The 26,875-nt window shown below is 42.9% G+C and overlaps 1 protein-coding gene across 3 annotated transcripts in view; it reads right to left on the bottom strand.

Annotated features, from left to right (window-relative positions):
- Positions 1-3,520: 3,520 nt before the first annotated feature.
- Positions 3,521-26,875, bottom strand: part of ANXA2 (annexin A2) — a 43,680-nt gene continuing 20,325 nt past the window's right edge. For all 3 annotated transcript variants that reach the window (XM_030318050.1, XM_030318051.1, XM_032593629.1), the window contains exons 4-13: positions 18,770-18,864; positions 15,715-15,828; positions 12,584-12,674; positions 11,552-11,631; positions 9,671-9,730; positions 7,928-8,021; positions 7,256-7,351; positions 6,739-6,797; positions 5,289-5,411; positions 3,521-3,880 (exon numbers count right to left, since the gene is read on the bottom strand). In XM_030318050.1, coding sequence (XP_030173910.1) covers positions 3,821-3,880; positions 5,289-5,411; positions 6,739-6,797; positions 7,256-7,351; positions 7,928-8,021; positions 9,671-9,730; positions 11,552-11,631; positions 12,584-12,674; positions 15,715-15,828; positions 18,770-18,864 — 872 coding nt within the window. In that variant the 3' untranslated portion in view covers positions 3,521-3,820. The remainder of the gene's footprint in view (positions 3,881-5,288; positions 5,412-6,738; positions 6,798-7,255; positions 7,352-7,927; positions 8,022-9,670; positions 9,731-11,551; positions 11,632-12,583; positions 12,675-15,714; positions 15,829-18,769; positions 18,865-26,875) is intronic.

The following is a 26,875-nucleotide window of genomic DNA, read 5'->3' as shown; positions in this document are numbered from 1 at the left end:
TAAAGGAGAGAGAGGCCCTGCAGAAAGCGAGGAAGGGAAGTTTGGAGAACTTAACTCCATCTGGACCAGCCCCCTTTTTGCCCAGAGCTTGCTGAGCATTTAGACTGGGTACACGCTATTTAAGGTTGGAATTGTTGGGTTTGGATTTCACCTAAATAAAGTGGCTTCTGGTTTACTCTTCCCGTGCACTCTACTGTGGAGAACAAGACTAAGCAGCCTGATTAGGGACGCATAGCTGGGAACAGCACAAATGCAAAAGAAGACTCGCAAAGGGGGAAAAGTGTGCTTTTCTGTTTTAGGAAACCTGCTGACGTAGGGAATGCTTCTGTTTTTCTGCAGAAATGCTGCCTTCAGTGGACAAAATTCAGCCACAATCAAGCTAATTGAATGCACAAATGTAATATTTTTCCAGGGCACCTCCAATTTAATGCTTGATGAAATCGTGTCTTTCGCATATATTTACAAAAGCTTTTCTTCATCCAGAAATGTCTGTTAAAATTGCTTATAGATGCTGAGATAGCAAATCACTCTTCTAATGTAATGAGATAAGTCATCTCTATAAACTTTGCTTGCTCAAATGTACTCGCATAAAAGAAATCAGGCTACAGGCTTTCCTCAATAAATAGAATGAACAACTAGAACTTGATGGCTATAGCATGTTCTGCCTCATTGCTAAGGGATGTTTAAAATTGCACCCTCTCTCTCTCTCGAAGCAGAGTTTTCATTTTGGTAGTTGATGGAAAAAGGAGGTCAAATAAACTGATGTGGATAAGAAGCCAAAGCCGTTTTTCAAAACACGGGGAGACGCCTGGAGATTGGAGTCATTTAAAGACTAAAAATTGATTTAAAGGAGTTCTGTCCTCAAATCATTTTTCTTGCTAAATGTAGCCACTCTGTGAGTCAGGTTTTCCCTGTGTTAGCCATCTTTACTAATAATTTACACTACAGGAACTTCACATGCTGGGAAGATTCATATGCAGAGCCGTTCGTGTATAGCCCAATAAAACGGATCCAAATATCCGTTTGGAAAAATCTGTATGGCAAAATCGAGGCCTTCAGAGGTTTAGCCAGTTGTTTCCAAATAAAATTTGTCTTTAATCTGGAAGCCAACTCTGTGACAAAAGACCTAATGGGCCATCTTACACATGCCTAGGGTCACCATATAGGGCTGTCATGTATGGCCACTCAGGTTGTGTACTGCATAATTCAAAAGGAGATACCATTCGTATAGTATACAACGTGAAGGGTGCCATCTGGAGTTGTACGATGTGACAGCCTTGCTTAGTTCCACAACACAGGTCAGAGCGGGAAAAGGTCATCCTCTTGTTCACATAGTTCAGTAAGTTTCCATGGCTATACTACATGCATTGCCTTTAACTACTCAAAGAATAAAATCAAAGTTCTTATTATCAACTGACAAAATGTTAAAGCCTGCCCGGTGCTCTCTTCCTTCTCTTTGCAAAGTAAAATTGTTTGGGAGACTATTCAAATCTCCAGATGGTTCTTTATTTCAAGAAATGCTTTGGACAGCTTGACCGAGGACAGACTGGAATCCGGAAGAGTATGAGACCAAAGTCCAAGTGCCCTATCAGTTTTGGATGATATTAGACAACCATTGCTCCATACAGGGGAGAGACAGTGTTTGGAACACTTCTCCCAGAGCCTTTCCGGTGCCAGTCTGCCTTTTGAATTTTCCCTCACGCCTGCTAGAGGATCCGACCAGCCAGACCAGTGGCCAGGGTGCCCTAGGCCCGGTGGGGGCAGAAGCCTTCCCACAATCCGGCTGCACAGCCTTACCTTCTCCCACCACTTGCCCCCTTGCAGCCTGAAACACACTTTATGATGGAAAGAAACAAAGCCCAGATACTTCTTGATATGAAACATTGCTCCTGACAGCTTCTGCCCAGCCCTATCAATTTTGAGTTCAATACCATAATTTAGGGTTAAATGTAAACATCCTGCTTCTTACGCAGTTCCTTGAACTCTGCCCCAAGCACACAGAAACGCAGATTTTAGGATTTGAACATCAATTCTAATATGCATAGATGGATACATTTGAGAAGGCACTACTTTTGCCTCACATCCTTTTTCAGAAATAGCATCGTGGGCTTACAGGTACATCAAGGGCCACACAAGAGCCATGCTCCACCCTGAGTTTCTACCCCAAGTTTGCCAAAGGTCAAAACGGCAAATCATTCAGGCCACGTATATATTTTGTTTGGTCAACACAGTGTCATTTGAATGGAATTTGAAGTGCTCAAAGTGGGGCAGACCTTCTTCATTTCTCTGGCACCCCCACTCCCCACATTCTGTCCGACTAGCCATTTTACCTGTTTATTGCCATTACCTACGGCCCCTGCAGACTACTGTGTCCTATGTTGGCCAGGTTCAGGAATTAGCAGGTGACACAGAATCCTCTAAGAAGGAGGAATAAATACAGCGTAAGGTTTGGGGATAGCCATCAAGTCCCTCTGCCTCCAGCCCTATTCCCAGCTTAGGGGAAGTTCCTGGGTGAGCAAGCTGTCCACAGTGTCCTGGGCTAGCAGCCCATGGACAGCATCTTGACATTATGAGACACAATGACACACATCATGTTTACTGCAGTCTTTCCATGAAAGGGGGGCAGACCTGAAACCAGGTGGTGCCAGGAATGACCCCTGGCTGCCGGGAGGTAGGGGAGACAGAATTCTTTCTGCCCTAAGTCTTTGTGCCTATAGTACCTTTAGTGCGAATCACCTATTCGCCATTAGCAGAACCAAAAGAATCTGGTGGAGAGCTTTCTCCCTGCGTTAAAACTTCACCTTGGATTTTCAGGCAGAGCTCAAATGCTTCCTTCTCCTCTGGGTCATCTTTCCCAATCCTCCACAAAGCAATCACTTTCTTCTCTGTGCTCTCAGTCCACTTCTGTTACATCTCCTTCCAAGAATATCGTAGCCTGACTCACTGACAGGTGAGTCCTTGAGGTTGAGACAGAACGTTATTTATTTCTGTACGTCCGAATGGCTTTAGATGTATTTACAATATTTGCTAAATAGAGCCCACCATGCCACCCCACTCGTCTTCCCAGTTTGAGGCCATCACTGATCATTTGTTTTCATGTAATTTACCTGCAGGAATATGAGCAGATGGAAGTTTTTTCCCGTAGTTACTATTATCCCCTGGGCATGAAGAGCTGCCCAGAATTTTCCCTTATAATGGAAATGTTCTCTGCCTGTGCTGTCCAATACATGGGCTGCTAACCACATGTGGATACCAAGCATTTGAAATGTGGATAGTGTGACTGAGGAAGTGAATTTTTAATTGTGTTTCATTTACATAAGTTTAAATGTAAATCACCACATCTGGATACTGGCCACCATATCAAACAGCTGAGTCCCAGAGCTTTATTCCTCTAGCGGACAGCTTTACCAGCTGAGCGATACAGCCCTGATGCATGTCTGATTTTTATTTCTTATATTATTTGTTTTTACACGTGTTTGATTGCTAAACAATTAAGTTGAAAGCAAGGTCCACAGAGTACTTGTTTATAAAGTAAAAATTCAGTTTATTCATCTGTTTATGACACAGTACACAAGAGGCAAAGTGTTTCACATCATAGGCTTCACTTCCAACTCCTTGGAATGTTCATTTCTTTGGCTAAAGAGACTAGACATGAGAGGCAGGCAATGCTTAGGCAACTGAAATAAAGATGGGGAAGGGGCAATGCTAACGTCATCCTCGCAGGGATGAGCATAAGGGGGCTGTTAGTCACAAGCTATTTTCTAGAACTGTTAGCTGAAAACAAAGGAACACCGCTCCTGGCGCTCATGCTGTCATGGGCTCAGTCATCCCCACCACACAGGTACAGCAGCGCTTTCTGGTAGTCGCCCTTCGTGTCTTGCTATAAATGGCCGAGGAGAAAAAAGAAATTCAGTATCAGCAAAAAGACCCAAGGTCTGCAACAACATACAAGCAGGCTCAACGCATAGAGAGCCTCCCTGAGCAGCAACAAAGACAAGACTCTGAGGGACCTGTCCAGGCACAAAGACCCAAACCATCATCAGCAGACCCTCAGGGGGTCTGAAACTGAGGGGGGGGGGGGCGTCAAGTGACATGATTACTGCGAGGGCAGAAAGAATGTGAGGTAGTAGTGGATTAACACAGCAAGGAACCAGACCCACAGAACCCAGCCTGCTCTTACTGCAGTGAGGTCCTGTATGCACCACCACTTTTCTCTCTGGCCTGCGTGCTTCCAGAGAAGAGAGGTACTTTCCTGCCTCACCGTGCTGTTTCCAGGATTCTTAAGGTCACGTGGGAATAAGCTAGTGAAGTGAGGAAATGATTACTAATGGGCTCATTGGTCCCTAAACTATAAACGCGTGCCCTAACAAACCTGGGTGTACCAAACCCACCTCAAAATTCATCCTTTGTAACCACGGACATGCCTTTGAAATTTGCAGGGTCTTCTGGAAAGGGGGGCTGCAATGCCTGTCTGAAGGACACGCCAGGGGGCTGATGCGTGTGCAGCCACTCCTTGCATGCAAATGCTCCGTCTCTCCAAAATAGAGAGACTGAATTGATGGGAGACGGAAGTTCTGTGTAACCAAATGTTGCCAGGCATATCATAGAGGATTTTCAAACAATGGAAACAGTTGACCCTTTAACAAGGCCAAAGTTAGGGGCACCAACTCTCGCCCCTGCCCCGTGCTGACAGAAATCCGCATATAACTTTTGACTCCCCCCAAAACTTAACTACTAATAATAGCCTACTGTTGACCAGAAGCCATACCTGCAACATAAACATTAACACACATTTTGTATGTCATATGTATGATATACCGTATTCTTACAATAAAGTAAGCTTTAGAAATGGAAATATTAAGAAAATCAGAAGGAAAATACATTTACAGTACTGCACTGTATTTATTGAAAAAAATCTATTGATTTTCAACCAGTGCAGTTCAAACCTGTGCTGTTTAAGGGTCAACTGCATAAAATTCAAAATTTAATTGATCTCGGGCTCTTCAGGAGGATGTCAGCAAGTCTTGCAGGATCATTGTCATGAACACCAATTATCACTGTAGAACAGCAGATGTGGGAAGTGTAAAATATTTGCCTGTCTCTATAAGATTCTAGGACAAATCGTTAATGGCACTTTCTAAATAAACCGCTGATACCTGAGGACTAGCATCTCTTCCCCAGTGAATTAGAAAACCACCACTCTGTCATTATTCTGACAGGCCACCAGCCTGGGGCTCCAGGGCCTTCTAGATGGCCAGCAAGGGCCAACACGTCACCACGGGGCTTACCTGGATGCAGTAGTACAGGGACTTGCCGTACTTCCTCTTGAATTCAGACCTAATTTTCAACATGTCCACTTCACTGCGAGAGACCATGATTCTAATCAGGACTTTGTCGCGAGTCCCCTTGCCCTGAAAGTCAAGTACATGTTCCAAGTTACAATTCACTGACAACATTAATCCAGTAAGTTTTCTTGCACATGGAACTCATCTGGGTTCTTGAGGCTGCCCTTTAAGAAAGTTCAAAGGTAATGATGAAACTACTCCTTTAAGAAAAATGAGCATCAGGGGCGCCTGGGTGGCGCAGTCGGTTAAGCGTCCGACTTCAGCCAGGTCACGATCTCGCAGTCCGTGAGTTCGAGCCCCGCGTCAGGCTCTGGGCTGATGGCTCAGAGCCTGGAGCCTGTTTCCGATTCTGTGTCTCCCTCTCTCTCTGCCCCTCCCCCGTTCATGCTCTGTCTCTCTCTCTGTCCCAAAAATAAATAAACGTTGAAAAAAAAATTTTAAAAAAAAAGAAAAATGAGCATCTTGGAATTTCAAACACTCCAGGATGACATCAGCACAAACCCCCACTTTGTGCATTCAGTAAACGTGTACAGAGCATTAACTACTGCATGGTTCAGTTTAGTAAGTGTGAGAGTTTACATATGTAACAAACAGCTCCTGGCTCTCAGGGCTTAGAGAACACAGGCCACCACACTTTCACCGTGGCTCTGTGCCACTGTGAATGGTGTAAACAATAAAGACCACAGAATTTACTTTGAGAGTCTCAGACCAGAGGCACTGAGGAACATGTCCTATTTGACCAAAACCCTAGGAGAGATGGGAGAGGTGGTGTGGGCAAGGGATGATGCAGGAAGGAGCGGGAGGGCCAGGAAGGTGGAAAGCACAAGGGACATCTGAGGCGCAGAAAATGGGATGGGATTGTGGGAAGAGACAGTCGTGGGGCCGCCTTTAGAGGCGGACAGACCTAAGTTCAAATCTAGCTACGTTATTTCAGGCTAGTTAAAGCTTTCTGAGCTTCAGTCTCCTGATCTGTAAACAATATGTCACAGGCCAAATGGGCTTTTTGGTAATGATTTAAGATGAAGTAAGTAGCACAATGTCTCCTGCACAGTGGGTTGCTTAATAATCTCTCCCTTCCTTGCCCGTCTTTGCTCTGGGGTACTGGAAGACCATCACTGAGAAGTCTGAGCAGGAGTCAGACACGATTACCATCTGGTACTTTATTTTCTACCTGCGCACAAACACACGTTCAAGAAGGTAGGAGAGAGAGACAAAGACGACTGACTTGTGGTTTTCTCACCTGTCCGATACAACCACAGCTGACTAGTACATTCCTGCACCCAGACAGCAGTGTCCCTTTCACCAGCCACTAGTCAAGGAGACTTATAGTTCGGGGCACAAAAGAAGAAAAGCCCATTGTGGAAACATGGACCCCTCAGCTGGCTGCCCTTACCTTCATGGAGTCGTACAGTCGGTCAGCAAAATACAGGGGCTTGTTCTGAATGCACTGGACTGTGGAGTGAAGAAAAGGGGTCAGCTACTCCTCTCCTCACCAGGGAGGAGTGAGGCCCTGACCCCGGGCCGCAAATAAGATGACCTAATGTAACAGGAACAGGCTGCAAAATGGGAAACACTAAGGGAAAACCTGGGCTCCTCTGAAACTCGGCTCCATGGTGATTTTAAACCAGGGAATCTTGAGGGCTAAAGGATATGTGAGTTTCCCCAACAGGGCCCCTTTTGTTGTTATTGTATTCTTCCTGGGCAACTCCTCGCTCTACCAACGTAAGCGTCCCTCAGTTTCATACCTTAAATTTATTCAGTGAAGATTATACAACTACCCAAGTCATCTAAAGGAGCCACACCTCCCAAACACACTTGAATTAACAGGATGGCCACTTGTTACTTCTGCTATGGCAGTTTACTGAAAGCTGATGTCCACTATGGATGGGAGGGGAGAGCCACATGCTCACCCAGGTTCAGGAAAGCATTTTCCAGGTCTCCTTTGACCTCCTTCTTGATGCTCTCCAGCATGTCATAAGGGCTGTAGCTCTTGTACCTGTCAAACACTAAGGAAAAACAAAAAATAATTACTAGAACAGAGCGGCTGATCAAAGCTGTCAATGATCACTCACATGGTTACGCACCATGATAAAAATAAACAAACAAATGAGGATGATCACAGCATCTTAGAGGGTTAGGGGTTGCCGTGATGGACCAGAGCTGACCCTGCACCGGTTGACCTGGGACAGCTGTACTGAATGGCACTGTCCTGAATGGCACGGCCAGACCACATTTTTTGACCATCTTCAGCTCTGAGTGGAGCCTTCTATTTGGAAGCAACGAGTAACAGTACATAGTGCCCAGGAAAGTCCATTTACTTCAACAAATACAGCATGATAAAATGATCCTAGACAAGAAGGGGCAGCAAGATACAGCACCAAACATGCAAATAGGAGAAAGAAGGATCCAAAATGGAAGGGAAGGGCCAATGGACTTGGTGATGGAAAAATGAGTGAGATTATGGGGTACAAAGTAGAGAGTGAACTTTGTTCTGGCAGACCCACACCCCAACACACATAACCAGCAGGCCTGGCTGAGAGGACCATCCCGAGGCTCTAGGACCTCCTCAGCACAGCACCCACCTTTCTGGAGGTGACACACACTCCGCTCGGTCATGATGCTGATCCACTTGGGCACGTCTGTTCCTTTCCTCTTCACTCCAGCATCATAGAGGTCCTACAAGCACAACCAACCAGGCAAGTTGACTATGTGGTCCAGAGTAAGGTCATAAAAACTGTCATGCAAAAAAACCCCAAAAACCTATACACTGAAAATGCCAATTGAGAAAGGACAGCTGCACTGAAGACACAGGCAGCAATGTAGTATTTAAGTCAAAAGTTTTTCTTTTTAAAGGGTCAAAAGTCTTAATCAAGTCTTCACTAGGCACAAAGTATGAGACTAGATTATTTGTGAGGTGGGTGCCGTACACATCGATGTCCTTGGATGCCAAAGGGAGAACCAAGAGCTTCTATTCCTACCCAGAAGGACAAGCAAATGTTCATTAGTACATCCAGCCCTCATTCCTTTGGTACTTTGGATGGCAAATAAGCTAATGGTTGTCTGCTGAAGACAGTTACAGATCAGGTACCTATACCCATGCTTCTTAGAGACTCAGAAAGTCTCATTTTTAGTTTCTGGAAAATTTAGGGGCTACAAATCATGATAAGAATGGCAAGGAGGGAAGGAGAAATATTCATTCAAGGTTAAGATACTCATTAAATGACCACCCACCATCTGGGGGTTGTAAAACCTAACTTCTGTCACTTCATGTAAAAAACCTTCTCTACCTCCTGCTAAAAGTGCTGTGAGAAACACACTGAATTTTAAAACTAAAATGAATTAATTTTCTCTGCAGCTCTTATAAAATGCTTTGAGATTAGCTATTGACCCTCTGGAAAAGGCATGCAGTTCACAGTGATCTGAACCAGCTTAACAAACAGTTTTCGGTGATTCGTGACTGGAACCATCGAAAGTGCTATTCAACCAGACAAGGGTCTCTGCCACCCTCCCCTTCTCCCTCACCACAAAGGACAATAAGCCTTCCTATCCCTGGCTGTGCCTCCACCATTTTCTTCCACTCTGCTATGTTGTTTACGTAGCAAGTGCACACCAGTGCACACAGCCTTAGCACACTCTGCAGAATCTGGTACTTTCATACAAGCAAAGCCTAAACAAGCATATGTGACTCAGGTATTGATCCTATAATTCATACCAGCATCAAGAGGGAATATCTTATGATAACTACTGTTCCCAGAGAGTGAAAATGAAGCCCACAAATTTGACTTTCCTCCCTTCCAAAAGTGGTGCCTACTTCCCTTTGCACTAACTATAGGCTACACATAGTGACCCACTTCTAACGAAGGGTATGACAGAAGTGACACTGTGTGACTCCTGACATTAGGTGATAATAAACATTTGGCTTCCTCCTTGCTTTCTCTCTTGGATCACTCACTCTGGGGATAACCAGCTGCCAGGTTGTGAGGATACTCGAGCAAGCCCTTAGAGAGGCCCATGTGGAGCAATAGTAAGGCCTCCTTTCAACAGTCCTATAGATGGGTGACCTTGAAAGGAGAGCCTCCTGATGCTGTCAGGCCCTCAGATGATGCAGCCCTGGCCCACATTTTGGCCCCACCCTCATGAGAAGTCCTGAGCCAGAACCACCCAGCTGAGCCCCTCCCCAATTCCTGTCCCAAAGAAACTGAGAGATGTAACTTAGGGCTACCACTAGGTTTGAAGGTAAACTGTTACACAGGATCGATAATTACTAAATAGACTATCTAGAGATTTGCTGGAAAACAGAAACTCAAACCGAGAAGCTCGCTTACCCGAGCATCCTGGTCAATCAGTTCATAATCAATGACGGAGCCATCCTCTGCTCTTCTACCCTACGGAAGAAAACAAAATTAAGAACATCAAATAGGTTTCTTTGTATATTTTAAAGTTGAAAATGGTATCTTCTCCCCAACTCTTGTAAGCCGTTATTTAATTTACTGAGCAAACACACACTTAAAGTTTTTTCTTCACTTGGGATGCCTGGGTGGCTCAGGTCATGATCTCACAGTTCGTGGTTTCAAGCCCCACATCAGGATCTGTGCTGACAGCTCAGAGCCTGGAGCCTGCTTTGTATTCTGTGTCTCCCTCTCTCTCTCTCTGCCCCTCACCCGCTTGTGCTCTCTCTTTCTCAAAAATAGACAAACAAACAAATATTAAAAAATTTTTTTTCTTCATTTTGAAGTCTAGACAAGACTAAGGATTGGTACAACTGAGGTAGTGAAGTGGGGGGAGGGGTGGGCCTCACCATCATCAACCTCCCCCTCCTCTCCTGGGATAGGCACTTTACAGAATTCCCTCTACCTCCAAAAAAAAAAAAAAAAAGCTACCGATATTTAGTTCCCTCCCTCAGTGAGCTTACAATCCTGATGGAAAAATAGCGTGGAACAAAGATAAAACAACACAGTAATCCATGGCTTAAGAAGACATGAAATGCAAAAGAAGGGAGAAATCTGACAGCATAGTCAGCAAAGTCTGTGGACAATGGGGTAGGGTTGAGGTGAACACTGAAGGATGTGTCAAATGAGGCTAGTAAAGGGGATGGGGAGAAAGGCACTCCCCGTGGGAGGAACAGCACAGGAAGAGGCTGAGCGCGGCCACAGGTCAGTGAGGTGCCACGCAGCTACAGGGGAAGGGAGGCAGGGAGGAATCCTAGGAGGATTAAATTAGGGAAGGGCAGGATATAGAGACCTTTTTATTTACTGTTTTTAATGTTTATATTTGAAAGAGAGTGAGTGCAAGCAGGGATGGGGCAGAGAGACAGTGGAGACAGAGGATCGGAAGCGGGCTCTGTGCTGACAGCAGGGAACCCGATGCGGGGCTCAAACTCACAAACTGTGAGATCACGACCTGAACTGAGGTCTAACCCTTAACCGACTGAGCCACCCAGGCGCCCCTGGATATAGGGAACTTTTAAAGGCAGCGGAGAATCCGGATTTGATGTAGCAGAAATGCGTGTGATCAAGGGAGTGAAATAGTGAAGGCAGCCTTCAACAGATGGGTGGTTGGTGGTACACAGGGCGAGGAGTCGCCAGGGAGGGCTGTATGGAGTTGTTACAGTAATGGAGATGTGAGTGGGCAGGATGCAGCATGCCAAACAATCATCTGTCATTAAGGTTCCTGGAGAAAATCATTTCTCTTCCCTCCCCCGGCACAGAGGCTTCAAATTGCACACTGGTCAGGACTCAGAGGGAAATGCCTTTCATCCACATGTCTGCGTTAACATTAACAAAGACCCCCTCTCCAGGCAAAGGACTACCTGGGCAAATCCTCTCGTAAGACGTGAGAGCAGAGAGAACGAAAGAAAAAACAAGAGGGTCACTTCCCATCGGGTCCTATGTGGCTATAGATAGAGCAAAGTGACCTTCCCCAAGTCATGTGGCAAGGGCTGCCACATAATCCAGGCCAGGACTTGAGAGCTGCCTATTCCTCCTCTGGCCCCAAAGTCCACTTGACCATGCAGTTTCTCAGGATAAGAAATCCTATTATACAAAAATGACATCTCTGCAGTGACAGTGCAAACCCACTGTCAGAAATGAAGCTGGCATTTCTGATGCAGGCACAGAGGATTGACTTAATTCGCTCCCAGGTATAAAATGCAGTATGTGACTTGCCTTGGGAGGAAACAAGGACAAAGAAATAAACCGGAAACCAACCTTTGCAAGGGCAACCATCAGCTTGCGGAAGTCACCGGATGTGTCAGAAATGATGTCTTTCTCCAGATCAGTCTTGTACACTTTGAAAACAACACGTCTGGTTTTATGCTTCCTGCCTGTGCAGCCAGCCAGCCACCCACCCCAACTGCCCCCTGCCCCATTAAGCCTCTGAGAAGCAGAAACAGTTGTGGCAGCATGGATATATCCACCCAAATGAGGGCAGATGGTCTAAGATGATTTTTAGACTCATAAAATCAGAGCTAAATGTTATTATCAGTGACAGGAGATAGGCAGGGCTGGATCCAATCAGGCATTCTCAAGCTCACCTTTGATCAGTGACCTCTTTTCTAGCTAAAATACTGGTTCCCAAACTCCTTGACTAGGAATAATCACTTTGAAAAGGAAAAAAATTGGAGGGCTACACACACACACACACACACACACACACACACACACACACACCTGTGCTTTGTTATCCACTGAATGAGAAACTGCACAATGGCAAAAACTTGTAGGAATTAAATATTACTCTTAAATGAATCTGTATTTTATTATTCAAATAGCTTCTACATTGAAACCTAGTAACAGATACACATGTAAGCTGCATCATTTATTCTAGCCACAGCCTCCTGTAGTGCTTGGTGCACACAGATCCACATGCCTCTTGCAATAATTATCCACAATCCAGAGTTGGGAACTTCTTAAGCAGAGACTGGAAAGCACCCAATACATTAAGTCCACGTACACTGCTTTCTACTTCCCTCACCAGACCCTTAAGGAAAAAAAATTGTTTTCTCGCCTTTCCCTCCTGCCTATCCTTTTATAGAAGTTCTAGCAGAATGTAATAACCAAAACCCAGGCCACAAGAAGGTAAAAAAGAGGGACCTGGACAAGGGCAAACCCCTGGACGGTCCAGATGGCATTTCTGCATACGTAATCTGGGCATCCTATCCCCAGCACTAGCCCAGGTAGCCATGACGGGGTTACAGAAATTGGGCTGACAAGCTGCATCACAGAGCGGGAGCTACTCACTTTCCTTGTAGACTCTGTTAATTTCCTGAAGCTCTTGGTTGGTCCTTGAGCAGATGATCTCAATGAGGGAGTCCTCATCAGTCCCCAGCCCCTGTGAACCAGGCAGCACAGACATCAGCAGGGGAAGTTCTCCAGGCCATTAGCCTACGTCTCTGATCTCAATCAGGTAAATCGCAAACATGGATTGGGTCAGTTAGCATGCTCCTTTCTACATTCCTACCTAGGGGATCTGTACTATATTCCTCAGCACAACATAATGTTATTTTCTATGTCTATTTTCTATGTGCGAATGTTAAAAATACATATATATGTATGTATATCGAATGGGAAGAGACAGTAATGGAATACACCAAAATGTTAAAAGGGGTTGCCTTTTGGTGATGGGTTTACAAAATGATTAACTTTTTCTTCTTCCTATTTTTCTTTATTTTTCAAATTATTTTAATAGATGGGAAATTTTTCTTTATTAAACAATTCTGCTCAGTAATTTAAAATAAAGGAAGAGAGAGAGTTTGTTGTCCTCTGCAGCCAGCACCACTGGAAGGGAGTAAGTCTTTTACCAGGGAAAGGTACAGATAAGATAAAATTTTTAGCTTCACTTCTTTGAAATGTAAAATTGGGTTAATGTTAAAAATTTCATTCTTGTACTTCCACTTTCGCTTGATTACTATGCACTCTTCAGGCATTTTAGGGAAGCAAAAGGAAATAATGAAGTGCCAAATAAACCTAGACACCAACACTTTATTAAGGAATAAGAATTTGATGGGTGATGTATTCAAATTTAATATATACACTTTTGAACGTGCCAGATAGCTTGAAAGGACTCAATGAAACATGTATTTCAAAGCTGGCTTCATGATCAAAGTCAAGATTTAATAATCAGGATTCTCTAATACTTGTCTTTCCGAATATGGAAATATCACTTTGAACTAAGTAGAATTACAACTGTTTAAAATGTAAATCAATTATAAGGTGTTAATACAATACGAAACTTACTTATCCACATGAAAAGTGTGTCAGCTATTAATTAAACTTATTAGAGTTTATATGCCCCTGAAAAGTGGTTCATATAATATAAGCTAAACCTCAGGTTAATGGTTAATTTTGAATTTTATTCATAATCTAATCTACGAGCAAATGCCTCTTCTTCTGAGTTTTTAATCATGACGTGTAGAGGTTCTAGCAAAGCCAAACTTTCTTTCCATCTTAGCAAAAGGTCTACGCAACATTCTACACAAATGTTATAGAATGACTACTGAGTGTCTTCAAATATTTTAGGGGGTAGGCTTTCAATCTCGAGATGATAAAAATACAGACTAGAAATAATTCATGTATTGGAAGAAATGCCATATCCTGACACTGTTGAAATATAAAACAGGTATATCAACATAAGATGTTTTCTTCCCTCGCTGATACGCCAGTGTTAATATCTGAGAATTCTAAAAGTGTTTTTATCTCCATTCAAAGGTGACCTTGGCAATTTCCAAAACTTGGCCCAAGCTTTCCACAGATTGTCTACAATTCCTATCACAAGGGCAACTTCTACCGTAACATATGGCTAATATTGCCACTGGTATTGCCAGAAGTCAAAACAGATTTTTTTTTAAGCATAGTTCAGTTAATGTCACTTCGAGCTTTATGGATTTCAGAAGGGTACTCAACTGTAATAGCTAATGGAAGAGCTGGCACCAGGTCAAAGATTTAGTCGTCAAAGCACCTTTCATTGGGCCCAATTACAGAGATTACAATGGTGACTGACAGCTCGAACAGGTCTATTTCAAGTCACCAATACCTAGTCATCGATACTAGTAAGATTGTACGAATTACAACTAAATAGATTTTTGATGAAAATAAGATAAACTGATCTGAAGTGATGATGGTCAGAAGAAACCTAGGACAGGCTGACTTCCATGACTCCAATAAACCCACGATTTGGTTTTCAGGAGTGCTCTTTTTATCAAGCAGGGTCATTAAATGTTGTTGACATTTTATCATTTGTAATTCTACCTTCTCTGCAATATAGCCTACTTAGGAAACTCAGAGCAAGTCAGCTCAAATAAACTGAGTACAGGTTGGACTAGGCTGGAGAACTGAAGGAAGAAAGAGATTTCCTAACAAATCTTTCAGCAGCCCTGAGCTATCAAGTCCTGGGCAATGGAAGTGCCCGGTGTGAGAAGCCGCCTCACTCTCGAGGTGTTCTCTGGGGAGAGAGATGACATGAACCGTGACATCAGCTCTGGTGACAGGCTTACAGCTTGGTCCTTCATAATTCAGGAACAGGCATCATAGAAAACGCACTCGGACTTAGAATAAAAAATGAGAGCTATAGTATTCCCCTGTACTCTGGAGGCTTTACCCAGTTTTATCAGCAGAGGGCAGTATCAGATTATTCAAAGTGTTACAGGCACACACCACATATAAAAGGGGTTATATTTTGCTGTAAAATGCCTTTATGTTTATGCATCTATCACATTTATATAATACTGGATGTTTTAGGTATGCACAAAATTCAGGGAGTTTCTAACCTGGAATTTTTACTATCTAATGTAACTGAAAATTCTAAATTAACTTTGCAAAAGCAAAAAGCAAACAAGAGATAATCTGTGCTACAATACTTTGAACAAAACACAGGTACCATTCACAATCTGAAACCACCCTTTATATACACTATGATGTTCTGATTTTTTCCTGAGTTTGAATCAAACAGTGGGACTCACAGGAGAAGGTCAGAAGAAGAAACACTCAAGACCGCATAGGCAGAATTTGCAAGCTTCACTTAACAAAAGCTATGAGTTTTACTTTTGCCTCAATATCACAACAAATCTTTTTTTAAGAAGGAAGTGCAATCAAGGAAGTACTTTTTCCAAATGGTAATTCCAATTGCCCAGGTGCCGAGCAGTAGCAGCTGGTAACTGACTTCTCAGCATCATGAAATTTCTTTACAGTCTTAAAAAAAGTAATTGAAATATTTTTGGTACAAATCCTGAGACTTATAGCTCCAGTTCATTAAAAAAAAATGGTTCCAAATGAGAATTCAACAAAACTAAAAATCACCTAATTATACTTAGAAAGCTGTAATTTACAAATATTAATGGCAGATTTGACAGAGATTACATCTCACACATGTTTACCTTCATGGAGGCTTTCAGCTCAGAAGCATCATACTGAGCAGGTGTTTTCAAGAGGCCCAAAATCACGGTCTCCAGGTGGCCGGACAAGGCTGACTTCAGTGCTGATGTAAGTTCCTTCAGAAAAACGGGCAAGAACATGGAAAAAAACAGGTTGGTAACCAATGTTCCCTTTAAAACTGGTGAATGAAACAAAAGTAAGTGGGATGTGTTTGTAAGGCAGGTTGTGATTCCTTAGCCACTCTGGGATCTCAGACCAAACTGTCCCTCAACTGCATTCCCCTCAGTGGACCCAGATGTCAGAAACAAAAAGACCAGACTGCTCTGACAAAATCCCTTCACATCCAAGCTGAGCCATCTTCTCCCAGTCATTAAAAGGAAACCAGGGCAGTATGCAATTTCTCAGAAAGCAAGGGGTGTGAGGACACTTTATAACACCCTCACAAGTGATAACCACTCATAGAATACAAGGCACTTTCCAAGCTCAAGACCTTTGCTAAGAAGGAGGTGGTTAGACTAGGGAGCCCCCTGTAAAAGATGTTTATGCAGCTGCACTAGAGGTGCTGCTAAAAGTCTCCAGAGGAACCAGAGGCCCCACCATGGGTGGAAGTTGGATCATGAAGTTTTCCTGTGCAAAACACTTCATCCAGGACTGAGAAAACATCTATTTGTCCATACCAAACTGGGGCCGAGTTGACAGAGCCGATGGGAGACTGAAGTCCCTCTTTCTCACCCCCTTGACTTTCCCGCTCTGTATTATATCTTAAGGTTTTCACTGTCATAATTAATGTAGATTTTAAGTCAGAGGTCTGAGTCAGCACCAATGTATGCAGACAAATACACCAATTCAATGTGTCTTTTATAGCTGCTTCCTTGACGATTAAACTTCCTACACATCATGAGCATTGAGTGATGCCTGAACTCTCCCACTGTAATTATTTTCCTTTCTTTTCACTTTTTCCCTGTTCTCTCCCTTCTTTCTTTCTCCCCTGCTTGCCAGCAGCACCTCACAGCATCTATAATGGTGCCAAGAGATGATGTACAGTCTGCTTCTGGCAGAATCTTTGCAAACCATTCAGAGGTGGTGAGAACTGAGATGGATCTCAGCAATCACCTGGCCCACCCCTTCCAAACCTACTCTCTTCTGATTCCTGGTGTTCTAGTAACACACAGCACCTAGAAAGGGACTTGAAAAGCAACACCTGCCAATTTGGAAATTTGAGGTTAGGGAATTCCAAATTAGCCTACCCTTGACACTCCTCGACCCATTGTCTGTTCAAACTCAAATAGCATTTGGGTAGCTACTGACTTCTTCCACTTCTATTATAAACTCCTATTGGCATTCAACTTCCTGCTTCTCACAAGGTCTAGCACAGAGCTTTGTATGTAACAGATACCCCAGAAAAGTTTGATAAAAAAAACATTACCATTCCTTATATGGAGAAATCTGGCATCTGCTTGAACATGAAAAAACAAAACAGAAGACCGAGATTCTCCCCCAGCTCCTCTCCACTTCTATTAGCTCTGCCCATGGTCTTCAAAGCTCATGACCTAGGCAGCCTCAGCTCATATCACTAACATACTCTACAATACAGGGCTTTCTCCTTGACTATGCAGACAACTCATTCAAAACACTAAGGTTCTACTTCCAAAATCTCCTTCGGAAATTATCTCAAGTAATTTATGTATCTTTCTGCACACAATGACAATTTTCCTTAGCCCAAGACTAAGAGACATCACGAATCAGTAGGAGAGTGAACTGTCCCCACCACACACAAAGCCTGTGTGATCAATGAACCCTACCATAATTCTGGTAACATGTTCCTTCCAACATAGTATGTGAGGGCTTTGTTCATCTATCTACTTGAAATCAAGACCCAGGCATCTCTGTTTCCATATACACTTATGTGTACACATCCAAGTGTGTTCTAACACCCCACTCTGTAAGTGACAGATGAGGAAGCAATTACAGGCATAGTGTCCAAACAGGTGAGACTTCTGCTCCACCTGGAACTCAGTCCTACCAGCTCCCAGATCCTTTTAAAAAATTGGAGAAATAAAGCACTCCCCTCATGGCTCACTACAAAAGACTGTGCAAGTCTAGTTGGAAAAAAGCATTTTAATGCACATGAGATAACAGAAGCCAGATTCTTCCAATTGTTTGAGTAGGTGGGGGTTGGAGCTATAGAAGGCCTTGACCTGCAACTCTCAGAACCCTGGTGGTCATGTCAACCCCAAGAAAAGAAATGTCTTTTCCAGAAGCCTTCCAGCTCACCTCCACTGTGGCTACGAGTGAAAGCCGTTAAGTCAAACAGGAGCTGCAGGAAGCCACGCTTACTGCACTGTCCAAGAATAAATCAAAAGCTTTTAATAGCAAGAAGTTAAAAATAAAACATCCCGTCCTTAAAAATAAAATTTCCTAACACTGCAACAAAATAAAGGATGAACAAATGCTGGGTTGTTCCTTAACCACTAGAGCACAAGCAAGGAAAAAGCTCACAAAGGCTCTTTAAATAGTGGGAACATGGCATACTGAAGATAGCCTAGTAGACCAAATGAACTACTAACTAAGCCCAAGAATTCAAGTATATATATATATTTTAAGAATGAGGAGAACCTACCAGGATCAATCCTAAGTGAAGTCTAGGGTCCTCAGATTAAATTAGAAACATCTTATCAAGAGCTAGCAGAAGTCATAAAGATGAAATGAGTTGCTACATATAAAGAACTACATGCCTGGCACAAAGCAAACATTCTAGAAATGAGACATGTTGTTGATAATCCCTAGTCCCTCCTAACTTTCTGTTCCCAGCAGTGCTCCCTCCATACTCTCTGGTTGGAGGAGGGCATATAGTCTTTATGGTTGAGCTCCAAGCACTCCAGGGGGCCATGAAGTGTGTGAGTGATGACTCTTACAAGGATGTAAGAGGAAAACCTCGGATATCCAAGGAAAACCTGGCTCTTGCTGGGATGAGCCAGAATCCATTAAAAGAAAAAGCAATGGCTGAGGAAATGAAATGGAACAAGGAATGCCCTCCATCCCTGAAATTGCTTGTACCTTTTTGGTCCTTCTCTGGTAGGCGAAGGCAATATCCTGTCTCTGTTCATTGCTGCGGTTGGTCAAAATGTTGACAATGGTGACCTCATCCACACCTACGGAGATACAAGTTGTGAGTAGTTAATAACCCATGTGCTCTAGTCTTCTGGGCTTATATTGAAGGTTTCAAGCAGTTTTTTCAAACTGTTTTCCAAACTGTTTTCCAAACTATAATGCCAAGACATCAAGGTTTGTTCTTTTTGTCAGTATCCTGCACCCAATGTGTTTACCAAATTTTTATCCTGACAGCCTCAAACCTCAAGTCTAAATGGACCTTTTGAATATCTGCATTTGAAAATAAACTACTTTATTCATAAATTGGTTTCTGGAATCAACCGTGGGAGGTGTGTTTGTGGGGCTTTGGCAGTCAAATGGAACAACAAAGATTTAGGAGGATTTTAAATGAAGGTCCCCAAATTGCCATTTAACTGGGGATTTAATAGACAGTAACTGTGAACTGAATTAATTGAGACAATTATTTATATTTATTGCAGGATTACAGCTATATAAGCAGCTAGGTATAATTTCTATAATTATAGAAACTGTCATGACAAATGAGTCAGATTTAATATGGCAGTTGTATTTTAATAGCATAATTGATTAATGCAATCATACTTATTGAAGACTAAATTGTTTTTTAAGGAAAATAAATGTTCCACTGCTTTTAATCTTCAATAGCAATTTTAATAATCAATTTTATAACTTTATTAAAAAGAGTAAGTGGTTTAATCTAAATTAAATCTAAATTGGGAGTTATGAAGTGCCACCAAAATATTTTAGTACCTATTTTAATTGGAACATGTGTATTTACAAAGATAAGCAATGCCTTCTTGTATCTGAAAGTTTCCAATTTTATAACAGAAATACTCCTAAAATGCCATTTAACTTAAGAAAGCACGATTTTAAGAATTCAGAAAGTGAAAGGCCTCCCTCCTGACTGATTCCGAACTTTGTTCAGTAAAAGCAAGAGTCTTTTTGCCATAACTGGAGAGGTAATTCTTGGGTGAGGGAGAGAACAGCAAAGCCCAAAAGGTCACATGCGAACCGCAAACAGCTTTGCCTAAAGGAAATCAGAGGAGCCCCAAAACAACAGAACTGTTGGAACTATAATGCTTTGAGGCAGAGGCAATAAGCCAACTGATAGAGAAGGAGTCCTCAACTCTCAAGCATATTAGATCAAAATGCCATTAGGTTAGATTTTCTGGGTATAAAAATAAGTAACATTTATTTTTGTATTTATATACTCATTTCAGAGTGAGTTCATACCAGTATGTTGCTCACTTATCTTAAGTGCATTATCTATAACTTTAGTTCCGATTTTGAAAGTACCAATGTCAACAGAATAACGCAACTGCTATAAATGAGATGCAGTTTTAAAAACGCTTATTTCAGCATTAGAGAGAGTATCAAAAATTAAGGGGGTGGGGCGCCTGGGTGGCGCAGTCGGTTAAGCGTCCGACTTCAGCCAGGTCGCGATCTCGCGGTCCGTGAGTTCGAGCCCCGCGTCAGGCTCTGGGCTGATGGCTCGGAGCCTGGAGCCTGTTTCCGATTCTGTGTCTCCCTCTCTCTCTGTCCCTCCCCCGTTCATGCTCTCTCTCTGTCCCAAAAATAAAAAAAAAAAAAAAAAAAAAAAAAAAAATGAAAAAAAAAATTAAGGGGGAAAAAAAAGCCCTATGTCCAATAAGAGATCTATTACATAAGTGTTCTTCTGTCCATACAATGGGATACTACCATCCTTCAAAATGATGTCATAAAATATTAATTGATGTGGAAAATGTCCATAATAAACTGTTAAGTAAAAAAAAAAAAAGAGAGAGAGAGAGAGAGAAAACACAAATGGCAAAGCAATATATACAGTGTAACCCAATTTTTGTAAAATGCATGTGTACCTACAAGAAAAGATCTAGAAACCTTTATACCAAAGTTTTAATAGTGCTCCTGTGGGTGGTAGGATTACGGCTACTGAGATGGGGGTGGGAGGGAGGGGAGGGTGGGTGATGGGTATTGAGGAGGGCACCTTTTGGGATGAGCACTGGGTGTTGTATGGAAACCAATTTGGCAATAAATTTCATATATTAAAAAAAAAAAGGATTACGGCTACTGTAAAGTTTTCTTTCTTTTGATTACATGTACCTTCAAAGTTCACTATAATGTCATAAAAAGGGTTCTTTTACATACAGAGTAGTGACATGCAGTCATTGATCTAGAATCGACTAGTGACCTCCCATCAAAAGATCCCTAGCATGGTTCTAAATACCTTAATTAGAATGAAACACAATATGCATAATAATTACAAACTTCATCTACATAATTCTCATCGGTTTCCAAAATATCCTAACACAAACTATCATTCTTCACAACTACCCAGTGAGGATAGGTATTCCTCTTTCTAGTTTGTAGATGAAGAAGCTGAAGCTCAAAGACATTCCAACTATTACAGGTGTAAACATATGCCTTCTTTGGGTCTCAGTTTCTACATCTGCACAAGTAAGGCACTTGAAAAATGACCCCAGTTCTGCTTCCAGGAAATACTAACAGATACAATCTTGCGAGCCTACCCACACCTGTGTTCTCTCTCTCACTCTCCTTAAATATTCTATGGCTCTAACTTCATGTTAGGGAAACCATTGTTTACAAATGTGTTTTTGCTTTACATTCAACTTTCTTACCCAAATCTGAAAATGCTGGAAAACAACAAAATCAATCATACCCTCAAACCTCAATTCTAGTATTTCCTGAAAACAATTTTAGGGCTGCTGACCTGAATGCATGCAACAACATTGACCCATAAAAATTCTTCTCCCTTGGGGCGCCTGGGTGGCTCAGTCGGTTGAGCGTCCGACTTCGGCTCAGGTCATGATCTCACAGCTCGTGAGTTCGAGCATCGAGTTGGGCTCTGTGCTGACAGCTCAGAGCCTGGAGCCTGCTTTGGATTCTGTGTCTCCCTCTCTCTCTGCCCCTAACCCACTCACATTCTGTCTCTGTCTCTCTCAAAAATAAATAAACATTAAAAAAAAAAATTAAAGAAAAAAAATTCTTCTCCCTTGGAAACAAATGCCAAGTTTATGTTTGTGGTCCTAAGCCCACGTGAATCAGAATCACACGAAGCACTTATTAAACACAGAGCCCCTTGGGCCACAACTGAGATCTACTGATTAAGACTCTCTAGGACTTTAGACCAAGGAAGGAGCATTTCTACCAGCTCCCTGGTGATTTTTTATTTGAGAAGCACCAAGAGACGGATAAGTGTGAGGAATGGAAACATCTTTAGTAATCTGCTTACGAAGAAGACTCTTAAGTCACTGTACCGACTGCTTTTGTGAGGTACAGGATCCACAACAATTTCAGGGAAAGAAATGCTTACCTTTGTCCAAATAACCCAGGTAAGAAATAACACCTGACGAGTTCACTGCACAAACTGCAGTGCAGTCCCACGCTCTTAGTCAATGAAACAACCTTTTGCCTTTCTGTTCACAATAGCTAAGCACCCAGCCAACAGAATCCGAACTCAATCCAATTATTGGAAATCCCCGTAAAGAGCCTGAGTGGTTGACCTGGATCTCATGTAGGTGGCAGCAGCTATGATAGTCTGAAAGAATCTAAATGTATTTTACTGAAATGATTTATCAAGCAAACAGCCTGCTGAGCATCCAACATGCTGGGACCCCTTACAAGTGAACAATCTGATCCATTACACAAATGCTAATGGAAGCAACTACAAAGAAATAGAAGCTATTTCTGCAAGTGAAAGCCCCCTCTCCCTTCCTAGAACCTCACCCACGTAAGCCATTTCTCCCATACCTTTGTCTGCAAGGTTCAAATTGAACTGGAAAGAGGAAAAAAAAATCATGGAGTCCAGGATCAGTTGCCTAGTCAAAGCCACTTAAGGCATATCCAGTGTCCTAACACCAGAATACACATTTCTGTCAGTGGGATTTAACCATCTTATCTTCAGAACGCTGCTGCTTCCTCTCAACTTGCTCTCATAATTAGTGAGGCAGTTTATTCCTGTGGAAAATAATTCAGTGTAGGTTGAAGCTGCAAGGGTCATCCGGTTACTCACCACTTCTGCCCAGGACATGGCTGAAGGATGAGGACTGAGCACTCAGCTACCTATGTCAGGACAATCATCGTCAACAGTGCATAGCAAGTGCCAGTACACTAGGAAAGCTTTGAATTTAATACATTTAACGTAAGTGCAAATGCTTGGAAGATGAGGTTCTGCCCCCCTAGATTTGCACCTTCAGACCTCTTAGGTTCCAGTATGTAAGGAAGTGTTTGCTGGGCAGAAGGACCCAGGTTCTAATAGAAACTGTGTGGGCAGGGCAATAGCATAAAGAAAAAACAACTACAACAAACTTGAATAATGTTTCTTTTCCGTCCCATTCCTCTTGTGTTTCATGTGGAAGGTCAAAGTAATGGAAGCCAAAGGCTCACAATGGGAAACAGTGATGTGGGCGGGGGAGCCTACAGAATGTGGCTGAGAACACAGTACATTCTGTGTTCCAGGCTGATTTTTTAAAATTTCTTTTCAAAACTAATAGAAGTTGAAAGTTTCAAGATTGGCTAAGGAACTAAGACACAAATTTATTTGGCTCCTGATGGGAAACACTACAGTAAATTTCATAAGCACCGATGCCGTTCATGAAAATGGTCGGCTAATCTCATCAGCTAACTAACTACAAACATGTTTCCACTGCTCCTTAGCTGGGGCATCCGAAAGGTCAGTCACTGTTCGAAATGCCAGTCAACATGAAGCAGTCAGCATGCTGCTTATGAAGAAGACTTGTAAGTCACTTCCACCAACTGCTTCTGTGAGGTATAGGGTCAACGACAATTTCAGGGAAAGAAACGCTTACCTTTGTCCAAATAAGCCAGGTAAGAAAGAACACCTGAAGCTCGCTGCACAAACTGCAGCACCACGTGATGCCACAGGGAGGCGCCGCTGACGGCAGAGTTCAAGCTGGAACCATCTGCCATATTTTTTTTAAACATAAAGAACACTTGCTGTCTAAAATAATGGCCAACTCCAAAACCATAAAATCAGCCTCCTGGAGTTCCCTCCTCTCTGCGGGTAGAAACCCCAAGTCAGCTCCACATCTGGCATTCCATGGAAAATGTGGCTTTATTGTCCATGGCAAGGAACCAAGAGGCCATTCTGAACAGGATGCTGACTCACATCTGCCAAGACACATTGACTGCACAAAGAAAATGGATTTCATTTTGTTTGATGAAGGCTCAGGAGTCCCTCAGGGCATGGCTGATTGGTTAGAAAATTAAACTGCCCAGATTCCCTCCTTATCTAGATGTGGGAAAAACCATGCCTCAGCTTAGATTACTGGAGATATGGGTATCAAACTTCAGAAGAAATCACCTTTGCAACATGAAGGTCAGCGGCAGGCCACAGAGAAAGGAGAGGGCCACAGATCCATGGGTGTGGACGTATTTTTTTTTTATTATAATAATATCAGCCACTCACTGAATACCTACCATGTGCCAAGCATGTTCCTAAGTACTTCGCACAATTCTACCACGTACTTTTCACCACATCCCTAAGAGGTGGATGTTATTGCGCATCTTACCGATGTGGAAACAAATGCTCATGCAAGGCAAGGACATGCCCAAGGTCACACAAGCAAGTCACCTGCAGAGTTGGAATTCAAACCAGGATTAAAGACCCAGGCTCACCGCATCGGGCTATCCTGCCTCCTGTTATAGAAAATTATCCAAAATTTAATAAGATCAGAGGAAGAGAGCACGTCCTCCCAGTGTGGCTAACAGGGCCTTCCAAGGCGCTTCTCCATGGCAAGCTCACACTCAACCTGCTAGTTACTACTGTAGGGCACAGGCTCCATGGGGTTACACGTTAACTTGGGAGATTATGGTCCAAAGGTTAGGGCTTCAGTGCCCTGTAGGACATTAAAGGTCTTGTATCCAGCCCAGCAATCCTTATCCCTACACTCTTTTCTCAATGCCTATAAACGTTTACCCAGTCTTTCAAACGTCTCTTTGAACTAGTCTTATCTCCTTTGAGTTAAATAAATATTTGGCATATGTTCATCCCAAAGCTATATGAGTCATGTTGGTACCTTTTTGAAATTACACTTCAATACTTCTTCATATCACACTCCTCCATCTAGCTCCTAAAAAGGATATGGGACAGTATTGTGTCTATATGTCTATAGCACTGGACTTAACTATTTAGTACATACAAATGTACACACATTTAATAATCTGTAGACAATGATTTGCCACCCACTAACAGTGCATGGCCACTGAAGAGATATCCCAACTGAGGTTTTTTCAAAAGAAAGAGCTAAAGACTCTCTCTTCCAGATAGCCATTACTAACTTGGGGAGAGAAGGGCAGCCCCTTCCCAACAGGGCTAATATGCCAAGTCATCTGTCTCCTGAAAGTGACTTCAGGGACAGAGAAGCACACACACATGTACGTACACACACACATACACACACACACACACACACACACACACACACACACACACACACAGTTGCCCAAAAGTATCCTTCCCACCATCAGCCACAGTGTTGCCTGGCCCAGAATTCCTGCTCTCGGAGGCACCCCGTGGGATCACTCAGCAAACGTGAGCACTCGGTGTCCAGAGGGTCCCGCCAGGAACTGGACATTCAAGTGGACAACAAAGACAAAAAAGGGAGATATCTAGATCAGTGGCAGTGACATATGCTTTGGAAATTATGTGGGGCTCAGAACTGTACTATCTGGGGCATGTTAGTTATCTCCCTGGCCTCGGTTTCTTACTCTGTAAAACAGATCATGAGAACATTTACTGGGATGCAAAAAGAAAGGACAGGCTGAGTTAAAGACTGGGAACATGTCTACTACCTTCTCCACTCAGCTTCTGTCACAGGCCTGGCTCTTGTCTGCTTTCGGTTTTGAGTCGATGACAATAAGGGCAAAGGGAGGACAGGGAACACTTTTGCCGTTAGCACTCATTACATTCGTTTTCATGATAACCTGTGGCAGCTGCCTGAGAGAGGAGAAAGAAAACAAGTACAGGGTGGAAGGTGGATGGCGAACCCCGGCGCCTCTCCCAACACTGGCACCGACAGGGAATGGTTCTGACTCAAGCAAAGTGTGGTTTAGCTAAGCGCCTAAGAAGAAGGTTTGGCCCCAAAATCAATTTTCTTCTATTTCCATTCTGCTCTGGTCTCACCTCTGAGGAGTCCCTTAGAAAGTATGTCCGTGCCATCCATTGGTAATCCCAGTGTGCATACACTTCAACAATCTAGAACCCTGTCTGCCTTCCATGCATAGTTACATTTCTGAAATACTCTACAGGACCAGCAGGAAAACACAAAGTAGGCCACCATTCCAAATTCAAGCCAAATCAAAATGTAAATGAAGGACGACCTGTCAAGTGCGAGCACCATCTTGTATCCTGCTACTCTATTAGCCTCAGGAGAGAAAATTTTAAAATCTGAACAGATGCACGAGGAACCAGCATACCCACCCTTAACTTGACTGATAGTGAAGAAGTCACTATTTACTGTCTTAGCATTGCTAACACCAAAAAAATCTGGTTCCTTCCATTGTCCCTAGGTAGAACTGATATTTGGATTTCCTCAGGGGAAAAAAGTAAATTTTTACAAAAAAAAAAGAAAAGAGCTGAGAGGCAGGCAATCAAAGCTAATGCCTATGGTTAGACAGGCACCAGGGACTCCTGCACCCGTGTTTTGCAGACTTCTTGGCTCAGATTTGGCATCTATACACCCATGTAGACAAAGATCATTTTGAAGAAAATCACAAAATCTGTGCTCAGAGTAAAGGTGGCCATGACTCAGCACTGGCGCCTCTTTGTTCCCAGTGCTGCTGTAAGATGAGAACTCAGCCGAAAGTAAACTTGATCACAAAGGGAAAAGTCCTCAGTGAAGGGAAGGTTCCCTTCCTCCTGTTTCCTCACAGGAGGGTGGGAAGGCCCTGGGCTGCATGGGTCACAAAGACCTTCCTCACGAGTACACTCTCCCTCAGGCTTAAGGGTTCTTGTGGGTTTGGGCCCTCACCTCCCACTCCCCTCTTAAGAGAGAA

The sequence above is a fragment of the Lynx canadensis genome, chromosome B3, assembly GCF_007474595.2.
Source record: "Lynx canadensis isolate LIC74 chromosome B3, mLynCan4.pri.v2, whole genome shotgun sequence".
Lineage (NCBI taxonomy): Eukaryota > Metazoa > Chordata > Mammalia > Carnivora > Felidae > Lynx > Lynx canadensis.
The sequence above is the reverse complement of the archived record's forward strand: the minus strand, read 5'-3'. Positions and strand labels throughout refer to the sequence as shown.